Source organism: Macrosteles quadrilineatus, unplaced genomic scaffold, assembly GCF_028750875.1.
Source record: "Macrosteles quadrilineatus isolate MER2022 unplaced genomic scaffold, UCM_ALF_1.0 Scaffold_3__2_contigs__length_128488019, whole genome shotgun sequence".
NCBI lineage: Eukaryota > Metazoa > Arthropoda > Insecta > Hemiptera > Cicadellidae > Macrosteles > Macrosteles quadrilineatus.
Window position 1 is genome coordinate 109,006,160 of NW_026542596.1, and position 17,063 is coordinate 109,023,222.

General features: G+C 36.7%; 1 protein-coding gene across 4 annotated transcripts in view; it reads right to left on the minus strand.

The window, feature by feature from the left end:
- LOC128989641 (probable phosphorylase b kinase regulatory subunit alpha) overlaps positions 1-17,063 on the minus strand; it is a 37,820-nt gene that overhangs the window by 2,553 nt on the left and 18,204 nt on the right. For 3 of the 4 annotated variants that reach the window (XM_054411595.1, XM_054411597.1, XM_054411596.1), the window contains exons 15-25: positions 16,787-16,951; positions 16,016-16,172; positions 13,136-13,153; positions 12,418-12,554; positions 9,199-9,371; positions 8,110-8,232; positions 7,329-7,418; positions 6,722-6,860; positions 5,842-5,894; positions 3,656-3,817; positions 1,552-1,605 (exon numbers count right to left, since the gene is read on the minus strand). In XM_054411595.1, the coding sequence (XP_054267570.1) occupies positions 1,552-1,605; positions 3,656-3,817; positions 5,842-5,894; positions 6,722-6,860; positions 7,329-7,418; positions 8,110-8,232; positions 9,199-9,371; positions 12,418-12,554; positions 13,136-13,153; positions 16,016-16,172; positions 16,787-16,951 (1,271 nt within the window). The remainder of the gene's footprint in view (positions 1-1,551; positions 1,606-3,655; positions 3,818-5,841; positions 5,895-6,721; positions 6,861-7,328; positions 7,419-8,109; positions 8,233-9,198; positions 9,372-12,417; positions 12,555-13,135; positions 13,154-16,015; positions 16,173-16,786; positions 16,952-17,063) is intronic. The other variant, XM_054411598.1, reaches the window with a different exon arrangement.

Sequence of the window (17,063 nt, forward strand, 5' to 3'; positions counted from 1 at the left end):
ATTAATGAAGCTCACAAAAAATACCAGTAAGCTAAAAAGTGGGTGTTTATGATTTTACAGTTGTAGGTTACTATCAGTTCCAATGGATTCTGTGGAGAACCAATAATATAGCAAACAACAATAATGTTTAGTGCAAAAGTTATAGTCTTTATAGAAAACGTTTTAAATGTTAACAAAAGATTGCATAATCTATAATTATATATCCAATGTTCCTCGATACAATATTCTAAATTATTTAACTAACTTATTCACATGTAAACTATTTTTGTGGTAAGTGAATTTACTTGGATTATATAATAAGGAATATAAAAAAGTCAAAACAAAGAAACATAATCTAGGCAACACTTGGAAGACCTAATACAGATATATTTTCTTTAAAGCCTAAACCATGTGTGAACAATGTTACTGTCAACAGATTTACTAAAGGCAACTTACAGGTTCGTACTCGAGATTGAAATTAAATTAATACATGGAAAATATCATCATTTATTTCAATAATAGTTATTTGTGCAACTAGTAGGCAAAGTAAGCAATTAAGTCACTCGAGAGAAATCCTTACTTAGGAATGGTTTCTCGAGTGAGGCAATTGTACTTTGCACTCGAGTTGCACATTATATTTTTCCTACAGTTACCATAAAACAAATACATTGGTGAAGAAACGTAACATATTTTTACACAGAAGTGACTTTTAATACAACATTTAATGTGAAGTGACAAATACAAAGCTGACCAGCTGATTTACAGCTAGTGCTGCCAACGTATTTCGCGCACATACAACCTTGTCTGCATGTTACGCGCTCACTATTTCGTGCGTTCACGTTGCAAATCTGGAGTGAGACAATGTTAACATTGTCTCACTGATGAGCGAATTGGCCACCTTGCTTTCTCAAATCAGTGAGAGAACATGTACATTGTTAGGTAACTGCAGGAAAAATAAATATCCTAGTATTTTACATATCTAGATAAGATAGTTAAATAAACTGTAAGAGGGGACCAGTACACAAATTGCACAGTTTAATTAAGGTCCAAAGGTTGTTTCTGAGGTAAAATTAATCGAGTTGATCCTCATTTACATTTTCAAGAATATCTTTGTTTAGAATAGTCATTAGGTGAATAAAACTACTAATTTACAATGCATTTGTTGATTTTAGATCCATAAAGAGTGATTTACCTACCTTAATCAGGGCAAAGTAGTTGTCAAAAAAGTTGTCTATTCAAAATATATTTTTGTGAACTGTTTGCAATCTGAATATGGTTAAACATTAAACTGAAGGAACAACTGTTGAATTGCACTTCACATTTAAGCTGTAAAGATAGTTGGCCAGCATAACTGGATCTTTGAAAATGGACTCTAGAAATACATTGAATGTGACAGGGGCGAAGCCCTAAAGGAAATTATGTTTCAATTACCATTCACAGTTGCGCTAGATCATAAGCTTTAAAATGACACCTCAATCGTAAAAATCAGTTAGAGGACGGCTGGGAAAGGGATGAAACAGAAAAAGTCCTTACTGTTAAGTACAGTATAGATTATCTTTCTAAAACACTTACCTCCTGAGTAAGATTCTGTGGTAAAAGACGCCCTTCAATAGCCAAGCCTTCACACTACAACAACAACAACTTGTATTATTCTACGATCTTTAAATATTCCCAAAAGTGTACTGCTCTGGTTCAGAAGAAAACTCTAACAAAGAAAAGATTAACAATGTATACTAGGCTACATGAGAAAAACATAAACTCTCACGTTATAGTTGTTTTTAGTCGGGTTGGGTAGCAGGAAAATATTTCAGTTCTGGCCGAGAGGCTGCAACTTTAGGTAGTTATAGTATACAAGTTTCTGAACCTAAAACCGCCCAGACCCCAATTTTTAAGGACCTCGGTCGTCCGTAATGACGTCATCAAAATGGCGGCCGTAAGAGGATGCTGGGTCCCCATGAATTGGCTATAACGACCGAATGCCTGAACCGATTTTTATGAAATTTGGCACAAAAGTGCTTGAATACATTATGTCGGCCTGGGTTGAAAATGGTCAAGTTTCATCAAGTCATTTCAAAATGGCGGCCATTCAAAACTAAAAAAATTATGAGGAAAATAATTGTGAATTGTTTTATACAGGATGAGTTTTAAATGTGTTCCCCCCTACTTTTTTATACATTTCTTAAGATATCAACTCCGAACCACGTCAGATAATTGTAGAGTAGCGATTACTTCATTTCGACTAGTTTTTATTTTATCCGTTTTTTGTTATCAAGCTTTCTTGATAAAATATAACAATTATTTTGATTTAAAATGTCAATATTTCAAAAACCAAACATGACAATGAACAACGGAATGCGGCATTGAATTCAACATAAAAAAGTAGTTCAAAATGATGGGTCACAACACCACCTTCATATTTAAAATAATTTATCACATTTCAAAATAGCGGATCCAAGATGGCGGCTGAAAAAAATACATCCGTCATAACCGAGTGAAAATAGGTCAACAATGAATGGTGGTGTCCACTTATCTTTATCTAGCACTATTTTGAGATTATGGCCTTAGTTTGTAAATACACAATGTTATAATGGACTAAAAATAAAGTTATAAAAAGTTCTCATAACTTTAGAATGGATCAACATTTTTTTAAACGGATTGCAGCATCGTATTCAGCGTAAAGGTTTTGTTTGAAACGGTGGGTCACAACCCTATCTTTACATTTGAAAAAATAACTTTGTAGCCTACGGTATCCAAAATGGCGGATCCAAGATGGCGGCCAAAAATGTAAACCCAGTCAAAATGAAGTACTTGCTACTCTACAATGATCTGACATGGTTCAAAGTTGATATCTTAAGAAATGTATAAAAAAGTAGGGGGGGAACTCTTTTAAAACTCACCCTGTATAAAACAATCCACAATTGTTTTCCTCATAATTTTTTTTAGTTTTGAACAGCCGCCATTTTGAAATGACTTGATGAAACTTGACCATTTTCAACCCAGGCCGAGATAATGTATTCAAGCACTTGTGTGCCAAATTTCATGAAAATCGGTTCAGGCATTCGGTCGTTATAGCCAATTCATGGGGACCCAGCATCCTCTTACGGCCGCCATTTTGATGACGTCATTACGGACGACCGAGGTCCTTAAAAATTGGGGTCTGGGCGGTTTTAGGTTCAGAAACTTGTATACTATAACCACCTAAAATTGCAGCCTCTCTGCCAGAACTGAAATATTCTGCCACTATATGCAGCTATACGACCCCACTATTTCGTAAAATATTACGAATAAACTAAAAACATCCAAGTGAGTGTTTTTACTTTGGTTGTTTGTTGAACTACATTTTATATTATCTGTCCTTAAAATCATATTTATAAGGATTTCCCTTATCAAATTTGATTTATAATTTAGTTCCAGTTTACTTTACTGTAGGCCTACTTTCTTTCCTTAAACTCTTAAAATATACTTTAAGGTTTGTATGTACGGCTTTTTTAACATGATGATTTCATAAGTGATGTTCTCATTAATTAAGTTAGGTTACAGTTTTCTAACCTCAAAAAAGTAAAAACAAAAAGTTGTAAGCGTTTTTTTTATTGTTTAGGTTTACAAAATTTACTGGGTATTTTGTTTTTTCCTTACGTAAGAAGAAACTGGAGATATTAATCTCACAATCACACACCTTTTCAAGTATACTCCAGACCCGAGGGTAGAAGTCTCGGGGAACTCTGTTGAGAGCTCCGTCCAATCTCCGTCTCCGTAGCCACTGACCTTGTCTGTCCCCCTCCACCTCTTCCCCTCCGTCGCCACAGTCCAGACCCAGCATGCCTCCTATCTGACTCTTCTACGGAACACAAGACATACAGGAAACGTCAGAAGAGATATATTGAGTTAAGAAAAGTAAAAGTAAGAACTCCCTGATGTTAGTTGGCAGGCAGGTTACTTGCTTCAGGTAAATACATAATGGCATGTAACCTGCCTGCTCTACTAGGCTCGTGTAAACGTGCCTTTAAAGAAATATAGTTTCCATCACTAAGTAAGTAATAAAGATAAGTAAAACAGAAGATTCAGAAATTTTTTTGGATCTGAATTCTGACATAGTCTTGAGGTGGGAACAAACCTCAACAGTTGATCAGAGTTCAACAAACACAGACATTAGGGAAAATACTTGAGAAAGAATGTTGCAAGACAAACACAAAATTTCCCTAAGATATTGAGTATCTAGCCAGACTTCCGAGGTCTATCTTAGGTTGGACCACAGGTTTACATAACAATAATTGTAACTTTAACTTATATTCATTCCTTATTAATTATTATTAGCATTATGTAGCCTTCTTTAACCTTACAAAAGAAGATAATGAAGCCAATGAAGACTTAATGTTAAGAGTCACACATACAAAAATAACCCCGACCCAGCAAACCTGCAGACAAAGAAAATTTCTGTTTGCCTGACTGTTTTTTTATTCCCCATTTAAAAACACTATGTTTAGTGAGTACTTAGGGTTTGCTGCTACAATTAAGGTCATTATAAAATAAATAAATTTACAAAATTTACCAAATTTAATCACAATATAATATATCATCAATAAACAAGTAGACTACAATCAATTAAATATTTTTCATAAGATTAAAATGGAAATTCTAAATTGATAGTTTTCTGGGATTTTTCCACAACCAATTAGATGTACAATGGCGCTTCAATATACTAAATTATTTGTGTGTTTTTTTTTTAGCTCAACAAAATGATCTGGAAGTTAACTTTGAAATCTTATATTTTGAAGTGAAAAAATTGGGAGAACCAATTTTCACCCAACCACCCAATAGGTTTACACGTTTTTACTTAATTTTATCAAAATCAGATTGTTTTAACCCGAGTCATCGTGCTGACGGACGCATGCATATATAAATATATTTTAGAAAGGTTACATTTTTGGCATCTGGGGGATATCAAAACGAAAAGTAAATTGGTCCCAGGTCTAGGTCTTAACATGAGACCAATAGTAAAAGCTTATTCCCTATTTGGGAAATTCACTAAAACCAAGGGTAAATTGTATCATGAGGATTCTATACAAAAATACCCCCGCCGCAGCAAACCTGCCGACTAAGCGAATTTCCATTTGTCTGAATTGATTTTCAGTTAAATATATTTTAATAACATTAGGTTTAACGAGTACCTAGGTTTGCTGCTACAAGGAAACTAATAAAGTGTGTTTTTGAGTAAAATATTGATAGCTTAGTACAAAATAAATAAATTTGCCAAGTTTGATCAAAATATATTCATAAACAAGCAAACTACAACATTTGACAATTTTCTCCATAAGAATAACATGGGAATTTTAAATTTACAATTTTTTTAATATTCTCCGTTACTAATATTCGAACAAAAATACTTTTATATACTAAATTATTTGTTTTTTTAAGCTCTTTAAAAAGGTCTAAAGAGAAATTGGGAAAATTTGTGTTTTGAGGGTCAAAAGTGAGAAAAACCAATTTTTACCCCATAAAACCCCCCGTAAAGCCCCGTTCCCATGGTCCGATCGTGCTGGTTCGCGAACTCATTCAAGTTTATCCCGCTTTACACCTTTAAACCAAATTTCATCAAAATCGGACAAAAATTACTCAAGTTATCGCGTTCACGGACGTATATATATATATATATATATATATATATATGTCTATATATATATATATACATATATAAAAATTTGAACGAATAGTGTTTTTGGCCTCTGGGGACATCAAAATGAAAAAGTAAATCGGTCCCGGGTCTAGGTCTTACCGTGCCACCTACGGTAATAGCTACTTCCCTATAGGGAAATTCGCTAAAACTGATAAAATAACAGAAATGTAGGGATGAGTCAGTCCCACCTTGCTCACTTTTCCAGACTTGCAACTGATTACAGAAAAGTTTCCTCCTCCAACTGAAACAGAGAAGTAGACATGTTTAGGCTGAGTTTTTAAAGTGCAGACTGAAGGCCTTAATATCACTCATTGGGCATAACGCCTTTGGCTCATTATTCCCATGGACATAAACTGCACTTTGTCCAATAAATTTGCTCACCTGTCTCCTCTATCTGGCTATTCCCATAGGCAAAACTCTTCAGTCTCCTTCTTCCCATGGGCATTACACCACCGGCTCTCTGCTCCAATGGGCATAATATCTAGGTCCTAAGTTTTTACGTTTATTTTGTTCATATTCAGGAATCAAAGAAAACAAAATAGCAAAAAATGACTTTTACACCAAAATAAATCACAGAAAACTCTGTTATTTTAGTTTATATAGAAATTTCTAAGCCCTCAGAAATCCAATTCTAGAACTGAAATTGGCGTACCCAGTACAGTAGACTCCCTATTATCCGGACTACACTCGGCAGAAATGACATCTCTTTAACCGGACAATTTTTATCAGCACAACAGTTTAACCGTACTAGATCAGCAGGAAGTGAGCGATACTGAAACAATGTTCTCGTGAGAATGATTTGAGACCAGCGATCATGTGTCTAAATACAATGCTCTCCTTAATTTAAGTCAAGGTATGCATTTAAACGGTCCGTTTTAATAACGAGTTTTTGGGGACATCAGTTTGACCGGAACAACCGTTATCTGGACTGGCCTCGGTCCCGAGGAGTCGGAATAAGAGGGAGTCTACTGTAAATAAATATTGTACACCAGAAGAAACTAACTACATTTACATTTTCAAAATATTCAAATAACTTTTTTACTTTATGATTACAAATGGAAAACTGACCACTGCTAATGGCAAACTCTTTCCCACTCATGATGTGGTGCAGCAAATTCTTCATCTCAAACGGAGAAAGATTGAGAAGGTGTTCTGAGGCTTCCTCGCCAGAACAGATGAGTGTACGAGATAGCTCTGTGGCCATTACCTGCATCATACGTTAGTTGTAATGAATGGAGTTATCAAACATTAGAGTTATCAAACATAAATTAAATATGTAAAAAACTTACACACTCCCAACTTTTTTAATTAAAATAAAAATATACTTAGGATAGGAGTTTGGTAATCTCAAATTCTTTTTGCTCATTGGGCTTTAAATGGCGCTGTGGTTCTCTTTGATGAGGTGTAGTAATCTATACTTTGAGTAATATGTAGTTCACCCTTTTTCTGGCATGACGAAGAGATGTACCTGGATTGTACGTGCATTATGTCAATAATCTGAAGAAGCACTCTAGCTATATGAAGGCTAGATTGCAATACTTATTGGGAGGAGGATTAATCATCCAAAGTGTGTAAACAGATTTCTAGGTCCTCCAATAAATAAATAAACTGGTGTAACTATTCAATTCAACAAACAATAATAATGTTTATGTAAAGCTACTTTAGGACGACTTACCTGAATGATAAGACCAACTCTAAGTCGTAACATTTCCAGGAATAACTGAGGTTCTGTGCGAATAAACATGGCAAGATATACAAGAAGTTCCTGAAATTATAAAAACACACATAAGTATAGACCAAATACATATTTGAGTGTAAAGTTTACATATTAGAGTGTTGTCACCATATGGATCTGTATAAAACCAGTTACGATAACAACAACTGAAATAAACTAAATAAATAAGTTATGAGATACTTTGTAAAACGAGTTTCCAGAAACATCTATACCTACTGAGGACAGTTGTTCAATAATAAAACAAAAGATGATCTCATCACACCTGACGACAAAACACCAGGAGGCACTATAAGTAGCCTAGCGTATCTGTGAGTACAACAGGGTAAATTTGATGTCATATCATATCTAGCTTGAAATGGATAGTGGGTATGTGCACTATAAGTGGCTTAAAAACAGAAAACGAAAAGGGTTAAGCCTGTGTAATAAACCTAGGCCTTAGACCAATGCTATATTATCAAACGTGCCTTGTTATCAGATGTTGATTTAGATTAAGAGGCGTTACTGTGTGTATAAACTTTTAATGTATAATTTAATTCTTGTTAGAAACCTACATTTCTTAAATAATGATTAGGAATTCCTGATATCTTATAAAGTAGTAATCATAATCTCTTCAAACACTTTTGCCAAGTAGTTTGTGCTCTTTTAATTTGAGAACAGCACAACAAACAGTTTAATATGGAAGGAGAGAAAACACAAGATCAACACACACCTACCCCCCTACCTGGGTCAACATAGCTGTGCTCTCATCGTCCCCGTATGCCTGATGTATCAACTGTCGTAACTCATTCTCAGGCAGAGGAGCAGTGATGGTGTGTTCATTGTTTGGTGGCATTCCAACTGTAACCTGAAAACACACAGTTGTGGTGTGGTTACATCACTTGTATAAACTAATCACTAATCATCAGTGTGTTCATTGTTTGGTGGCATTCCAACTGTAACCTGAAAACACACAGTTGTGGTGTGGTTACATCACTTGTTTAAACTAATCATGTTATTGTGATGTTAGCAGTTTCACCAAGTTGTGGATACAATCCAGAAGCCACATAAGAATTATGGCAGAGCTGTACAACACATTATTTTACTAATCACAATAAATTACTAATTAAAATGGGACACTGTTGAGCATATTTTACCAAAAAATTAATGAAAGGTGAGTGTAGATTAGAGTGATATTGCTATGTTGTATAGCTGTGTTATTGACTATGAACAGATGTTTCTTCAGCCAGGACCAACTAACATCTATATAAATAAAATTACAGTTTTGTCTGCTCAGAACTATATATTTTAGGTTATCTTTATGTTTTATACATAAAAGAAGCAGAAACGAGTCTTATCTCTATTTCTGTCAGTCTGTAACACTCAAGATGGCATTTTGGCTAAGCTCTAGGATAATTAGGGAATTAAACTAAGGCAAGGAGGCAACAAATTAATTTCTAAATAGGCCTATTCTAGGCCATAGCAATAGCATATAATGTTTTTAAGATGAGTGGCCTCGTTTTAACCGATTTTAAGTAGGCTAAGTTGAGTTAGGGTTAAACCCCCAAATTTTTACAAACAAAATTTGAAACAATTGATTAACAAACACATTACCATAAGGTTTTAAATCACAGGAGTTTCATGAGATAACAAAACACTTTTTACAATAATTTTTTAAATCCACAAAACAGCTTCATTTATGCTAATGGTTTTTTTTATATTTATTTTCAACAATAACTGTAGGCTACTACCTACAAATATTATTTGGCTTATCTTACTGAAACTGACTATCTTGTATCTGGGTAGTCTAATTCAATGTCTTTTAAGTTTTTACCTGTTTCTGCCTGACGAGCAGATCAGTGACAGCTTTGGCCAGATCCTCGACCCGTTTGCCCAACATGCCTGCTGTGTGACGCACCAGTCCCCACAACTTCTGCTGACAAGCCTTCTCATACAACACCTTCAGTAGATCCTTCACTGTCACTGCCTTGCCTTCCTCCATCATACCTACAAGTTAACATAGCATCGGTATTTTTAATTTTTTCAGTTGGCGGCCTTTTGTTAACTTTGTGTTTGCCTGGCCACATTGACACTGAGCCTGTGTGAAACGTATCCAGCAAAGAAATGGGAAGCAGGTACAGTACAGAATTAATTATATTGATAAATTAAAAGCTTGCAAGACAAAAGGTACGTCAGTACTTATGATAAGCAAATGTACTTACCTTTGTCTTGCAAGCCGCAAACTTTAAGTGACAGCACAAGCATGGGAACTGATTGATTTACTACAGTGCTGACACCTTAGTTGAAAGAAAATATGAATATTGAATTTAATGATAGCTTATTCAGCTATATAGCTTATTATTGTTTTTAATGATATTCTTTAGTCAGGACCATACTCCAAAGTGTGATCTCCTATCTTCGAGACTGATGTTGATTAAATTAAATGTATCATGTACATACTAAAGATAATTGTCTGAGTCAGTGAATAGTTATAATTATTCTTCCCTTCAAATCTGAAGCTGTGCTGCTTCAATCCCGAGCAGACTTGTTTCTGGACCTAGATTCTATTTTACCATTGCGCTAAAAAAGATTGTCTTTACATTGATTTTGAAAAACTAGAATTTATACTGCTTCCTTACAACAATGTCAATTATTAATCATTGAGATGGGGAAACCATCTAGGCGAGTATTTTAACCCAAATATGAGTGAAGGATGAGTGTAGAATGGTGTGTGATGACCTGTGTAGCTTTGTTATTGACAAAGATCAGCGGTTTCATTAGCCAGGATCATTTATTTTAAGCCCAATGATCAGGAACAGCTGGGTCCAGTTTCGAACCATCAAAAAGCTACTGACTTTTCTCAGGAACGAACCGGCGACCTTTTGATTGATTACTCATGGTAATAGCAATTTAAACACAAAAAAAGTACCATCACCGCACTCCATAAAGTTGACAGATTGCCAAATTAATCGACTGGAGGGGCTAGATTTCTCTCAACATTTTATATAGCAATTAATTAATACAATACATAAACTACGAGTACTTATAATACACTCTTAGAAATACCTCGCTGATAACTGAAATTTAAATTCATTGTTAAGCCCCTGAGCTGTAGATATTATTGTAAGAATAGATTACTTACATCAATAGCTCATTGAATTAGGGATGGACGGGATTGAATTTTTAGTTCGGGACGGGACGGGACGGGATTTTTATTTCCTTCCCGATTTTCGGGACGGGACGGGATTTTTTTCTGTTCATAAAAAGAAAGTAGAGTTCGTGCGTTTCCTGATGAAGCCTGGGGGTAGGGTTGAAGCCCATACAAAACCGGTTTAGAGCCACTCTAACCACCCACCCTCCAGGCTTCACCAAGAAACGCACGAACTGTACTGTATTGCAGTTACCAAAAAAGACATACGAAATCAATTTTTACCATTTGTGGCACTGATCTATAAAAACCAAAAAATGGGTAACAATTTACAGGTACCTATAGAAACTTGTGACTCGCGGGTCACGGGGTGATCGTCTGTATGACTCACGGTCACGGCGCGATCGTCGTCATGACTCGCGGTCACGGCGCGATCGTCGGTAGGACTCCGCGGTCAAGGCGCGATCGTCGGTAGGACTCCACGGTCACGGCGCGATCGTCGGTATGACTCGCGGTCAAGGCGCGATCGTCGGTAGGACTCTGCGGCAACGGCGCGATCGTCGGTTGGACTCCGCGGTCACGGCGCGGTCGTCGGTATGACTCGCGGTCAAGGCGCCATCGTCGGTAGGACTCCGCGGTCACGGCGCGATCGTCGGTAGGACTCCGCGGTCAAGGCGCGATCGTCGGTAGGACTCCACGGTCACGGCGCGATCGTCGGTATGACTCGGGGTCACGGCGTGATCGTCGGTATGACTCGTGGTCACAGCGCGATCGTCGGTATGACTCGCGGTCAAGGCGCGATCGTCGGTAGGACTCCACGGTCACGGCGCGATCGTCGGTATGACTCGGGGTCACGGCGTGATCGTCGGTATGACTCGTGGTCACAGCGCGATCGTCGGTATGACTCGCGGTCACGGCGCGATCGTCGGTATGACTCGCGGTCACGGCGTGATCGTCGGTATGACTCGTGGTCACAGCGCGATCGTCGGTAGGACTTCGCGGTCACGGCGCGATCGTCGTTATGACTCCGTGGTCACGGCGTGACTGTCGGTATGACTCCGCGGTCACAGCCCGATCGTCGTTATGACTCGCGGTCACGGTGCGATCGTCGGTCCAATAATCGCGGTCACGGCGTTATCGTCGAAACGACTTCGTCTCTTGCGTTCGCGGACCTATCGCTCGCAATAACGGCGTTATCGGCACTCGCGAAGCGGAAAAATCGCCGACGATCGGACCAAATCCCGTCCCGAAAAATTCCCGAGTCAAATGTAATCCCGTCCCGATAATCGGGAATATTTTTTTCCCGAAAAATTCCCGAAATTTCGGGACCCGTCCATCCCTACATTGAATCGTGAGTTTCACTTCAGTACATGTTTCGACACATTGTCATCATCAGCTGAGTACTTGTGAATAAAAACTTCACAAGTACTCAGCTCATGATGACAATGTGTCGAAACATGTACTGAAGTAAAACTCACGATTCAATGAGCTATTCACGTAAGTAATCTATTCTTACAATTAAATTTAAAAATACAAATATTGTAGCGTTTCTGTGCCCATGAGGATCGATTTGAGGCTCAATTATATTCTAAGACTACTTGTGCATGCTACATTTCAAGTTTGAAGATATTATTAATTTAATTAACTACTTAGCCAATCCACATCTATATCACAGCCATTTTGATGATCTAATTTATTAACAAATGCTATAAATTTAGATATGAAATAAAAATGAAGTGATAACCTTCCACTCAAGCCTTAAGGGCAAGAATATTGCTATTATATCAGTTTACATATTAAAATATTAATGAAGTGAATGATCCCGTCCTTAGAGCACTAAACTACGGCGGATTGAACCAGTTGATAGCAGGATATTACACAGGCAAATGCCACATTTTGCCTCACCTGTGTCGTAGTTTAGCCCCTGAGTGTCCACCAGATACTGCAGAATGTCTCCCTGCTCCTCCAGATGTTCAGACTCTCGCAACATCGTCAACAACTCCTCCACCTCCGTGTCAGCATACTGCGTCTCCGAGTTCAGCCTGCAACCAACCACAAACTAATCACTACCTCGCAAACAAGTTTGATGCCTACAGATGGTTCCATGAATGTAAACCAAACACTTCAACCATAGGATTAGTGATAATACAGGTTTCAGAAACCACATCATATATTGGTAATCCAGAGACTACCTACCTTAAATTATCTCTCTGTTACAGGCCTACAAGTTAAAAAAATATTTAGTAAGATTTATGATTCTCCTTTGCATGATTTAGGGTTGGCTAAGCAGTGCTTGCTATCCAAGAAAAGTGTAATAGATGCTTACAATACAATAAATAAACAAGTTTAATGATTTTTCAACTCATGGGAAATAGTCAGCTAACGTAAACAAGATACTAATATAAATAATAAAGAACCTTAACAATAAAATGAAACCGTTATAAACGTGCACCTAGTCGCTGCAAAATAGAAAACATCATTTAAACTAAACAACCGTATAACTTAAAATTGTATAATTTTAATACTTAAAACTTTGTATATTTACCTAGAATAACATAACTGTAACTATGATCAATGATTTAAAATATTTTTACGGCTAAATTCATAATTTGAAGAGACTTACTTTCTTCTGCCGCCTTTTCTGTTGAGATAGGCATAAAGAAAACAAAGCAATGCGTAAGTTATAACCGACAAAACACCCACCCTTATGGGGTCTATTTCATATAAGAGTTAGTGAATAATCACCCCTTCTGTATTTTTACAAAAATGTACATTTATTAATTTTATTCGAATGTGTGTTTTCAAAGTAAAAAATGTAAATAACAAAACACAAAAATGAAATGATTAAAATCAAACATAAAAATACAATAAATAAAAAAGTTATAAAATGGTACTATTTGTTAGACATAGTTATGTTGTAGTTTGCTACATTATGTGTGTATTATTCCTATTCTAGTGAGTTTAAAAAACTTATTAAAATAGATGAAGAATATACATGAAAAAGGTCATTTTGTTAGATGTGTTGTAATGTACTATCTACAGTATGTTAAGTGTTGCCAAAGACTTTTTAAAATTTTGAAGCCAAATTACTATTCTAACAATTCCAGACGAAATAAACGTTTAACAAAAAACTCTATTTGTGCACATTGAATATTTCAAAGCTCACAAAACCAACCTTGGCACAGGCTTCACAAGCAGGATTGTTGGGATCCTACAACAAATTTGCTGTTCAAACATTAAAACGATTACAAGCATGTATTTTTATCCTACTACAAACCAAACCACTGACATTTAAACTTCTTAAATGCTTTGAGCTCCATGATTATTGAATCCAAGAATTACAAAACAGAAATTTCAACTACAAATAAAAAAAAAACTGATGTGAAAATAATTTAACACCTGGCTTTAAGCTACACCTGGCACATGCTGCAACCTAGGAGTCAAGATCAGAACTATGTTTGGGGCTTTGGGTTGATCAGAATCGGTAGTGCGGTAGATCGTTAGGCCAGATCAGCGGCCGAGCAATCTTCAGCATTGTCATTCTGGCTGGAAGGCAACAAGGTAAATTTAGGGTTTGAATTCCATCTTGGTTGGATGTTGGATCAGATGTGCAACTCAAGATGCTCTGTCTATGGCAGAGCTTAATGAAATAAACAGTGGACAGCACAGGTGTAAGTTGGGATGGGTTGATTCCTTATTGGTTACTCTTTAACACTAATACCGAAACCCTATCTAGGCTGACGTTAACCGAAACCCCCGGTCTGTGAGACCCCATTTGAAAAATAATGGACCCCGCTTAGAAACACACAAACCGAAACCTTCGACCTGTGAGACCGCGCTTTAAAATACACTAAAGCTGGGCTTCTGAGACTGCCATGTTATGAACAGACAACCTGCCAGGGTCACGGCACCCATGCAAAATGAACAAACGATATATCAATTGGTAGGGGAGGAAAAGGGGGGAAGGAATTGGGGGAATGGAATCTCCCAAGTGAACAGTGTTGAAAACATGCGTTTGTGAAAATTCCCGTGTGCCTGTCAGACTGGGGTTTCGGTATTAGTGTTAATTTATTAATTTTGCTAATTTTTAACTGTCCACACTAAGTGTGTGCCTGTCTAACAAAATGTTGTTTTAAAGAATCAAATATTTGGACAGTATAAATTGAGGGTAAAACCAATTTTTTTCTCTTAGGACGCTAAGCACGTACCCGGTTTAGTTTTTTTCACATTACTTCAGGCTAGACCTAGGGGTTGCGGCATTATCACTTGAATAAAATCAATTGTTGATTTGAAGGTATATAAAACCAGGACCTTATGTACTGAAGTTCTGCGCTCTGCCACTATACCAGCTCGCTCTCTACGGGTAAAACATTATAAAACTAGGCATAATTAAATCATTGAGAAATAAATAGTTGTAGTTCAAAAGGTTAAGTAATACAGTACAGTTCATAAATACTTAGACGGTATAATTACATTTTCATCATACTGCAGAAAAACCGGGAAGAGACAACTTTTAGTTTTAGCGCCAAAAAGAATCATATATAACACACATAAGATATAACATCGCTATGTAAATACAGGAAAATTTGGCTTACAAATTAATGACAGTAAAACAAAATTCATGAAGTGCGGAAGATGGGATGGTAGAGAAGAAAATGATGAAGATGATGATGATATCTTACAGATAGAGAGCCACTCTTTTCAGAAAGTAAATAGTTTTCAGTATCTAGGAGTCCTATTATCAGACAACAATAATGAAGAATTGGAAGTAATAAATAGGTTAAATTCGACTAACAGGTCCCTCCATGCATGCAATAGATTGTTAAGCTCAAAATTATTATCCCACAACACCAAATTACGTATTTATAAAACAATAATAAGACCAGTTTTACTGTATGGCTCAGAAACATGGGCAATGAGCAAAAAAACAGAAAAGAAAATTATAACATTTGAAAACAAGGTTCTCAGGAAAATATATGGCCCGACGCTCGAAGATGGAATATGGAGAATGAGACACAACATCGAGATTAGAGAGCGCTATAAAGACCCTGACATCATAGCGGAAGTCAAGAGCAGAAGATTGAGATGGTTTGGTCATATTTCGAGAAGAGAGGAAGACTCCACTACGAGAAATGTACTTGATAGAAACCCCGAAGGCAGGAGACCACGAGGCCGTCCCAAACTTAGATGGAAGGAGCAAGTACAAAAAGATGTAAGAAGACTGGGAAGGAGTGAAAATGACACCAAAGACAGAGACATCAATCTGGAGGCAGTGTGTGGGCGAGGCCAAGTACCTCTTAAGGTACCAGTGGCCACTCCAGTAAGTAAGTAAGTAAGTAAGTAAGTAAGTATGTAAATATATCTTTGGTCTTTAATAAAATAAATGGTAAAATTCTTAATATTTTTCTACCCAGACATAATAAATAAAAAAGGACAAAAAATAAAGGAAAGATGTTTTGGTCAAAGTAACTAACAGTTGAGCTGATGACCAATATTGGCCTACCTCATTCGTGGTGTCTGGTTGACCTTCCATAGTGGAGTGATGTCCTCAGGAGAAGGACTACGAGGTACATGGGGCCAGTGAGGACTAGGGGGTGGCTCCACCATTAGAGGGACGCACCCAACAACAGACGGGCGACGTTCGTCCATACCATAGTCCGCTACACAAATTTGACTTTTTATCTCTAGTTAGCCTGTGAATAGCTTAAATTATAGGTGTTTCAAGTTTGGTTTTAAATTGTAAAAAAGAATATGTATTTACTTTTTTTGTTCAGGGTATTTTCATAAAAACCAGAGTCACTTTTTTAGAGAAAAAACCAGAGATAATATACCGCAATAGTAACAACACCTGTAATGATTTCAACCCCTTTGAAAATTTTTTGCAATCGCAGCCAAATCTGATATCATCTTGCAATCACAGCAAAATTCATGATGATTTCCTGCGACTGCGGCAAATTCTGCGATGATTTCCTGTTAACTCCGCAACACCCGTGATAATTCTTGCAATTGCAGCAACGTCTATTATTTGTGATAGTTTCCTGCAATCACAATTTTTAACTACGAAAAAAGGAAAAAAAATGATTTCAGGCGGATTTTTTGGCGATTATTAAATCATTTAAATTTCCTGGTTCTTTACTAAATTCACGCACCAATCACAGTTTTTTCTGGTCCTCAAAGTTCATGTACAATTATTCCCGATTTTTTCTGCTTTCCAGGTCGGCTATAGTACCGGTATGGAATTTTAAAATGTATTATGACTTAAAGCATTACTTACGCTCAACATTGATGATGGACCTGGTTTTCTTGATTGCTCCTTTGACAGACATACGGCGTCGTAGGTTTCTCGGCCGAGACACTGGACGTTTGAGTAGCGAAGTCTTCTGAGTCAGAGTCCTCATCATGTGTTGTTCTAGATATTGCTCTACTTGCGGATTAAGTCCTGTCAAACACTAGATATCTTACTTAATTAATTTTAGGTGAGATTATATAAAGATATAAAATATTGCTGTTTAATTTATGACTAATTTTTTTATTAGTAAAAAAACGTGAGT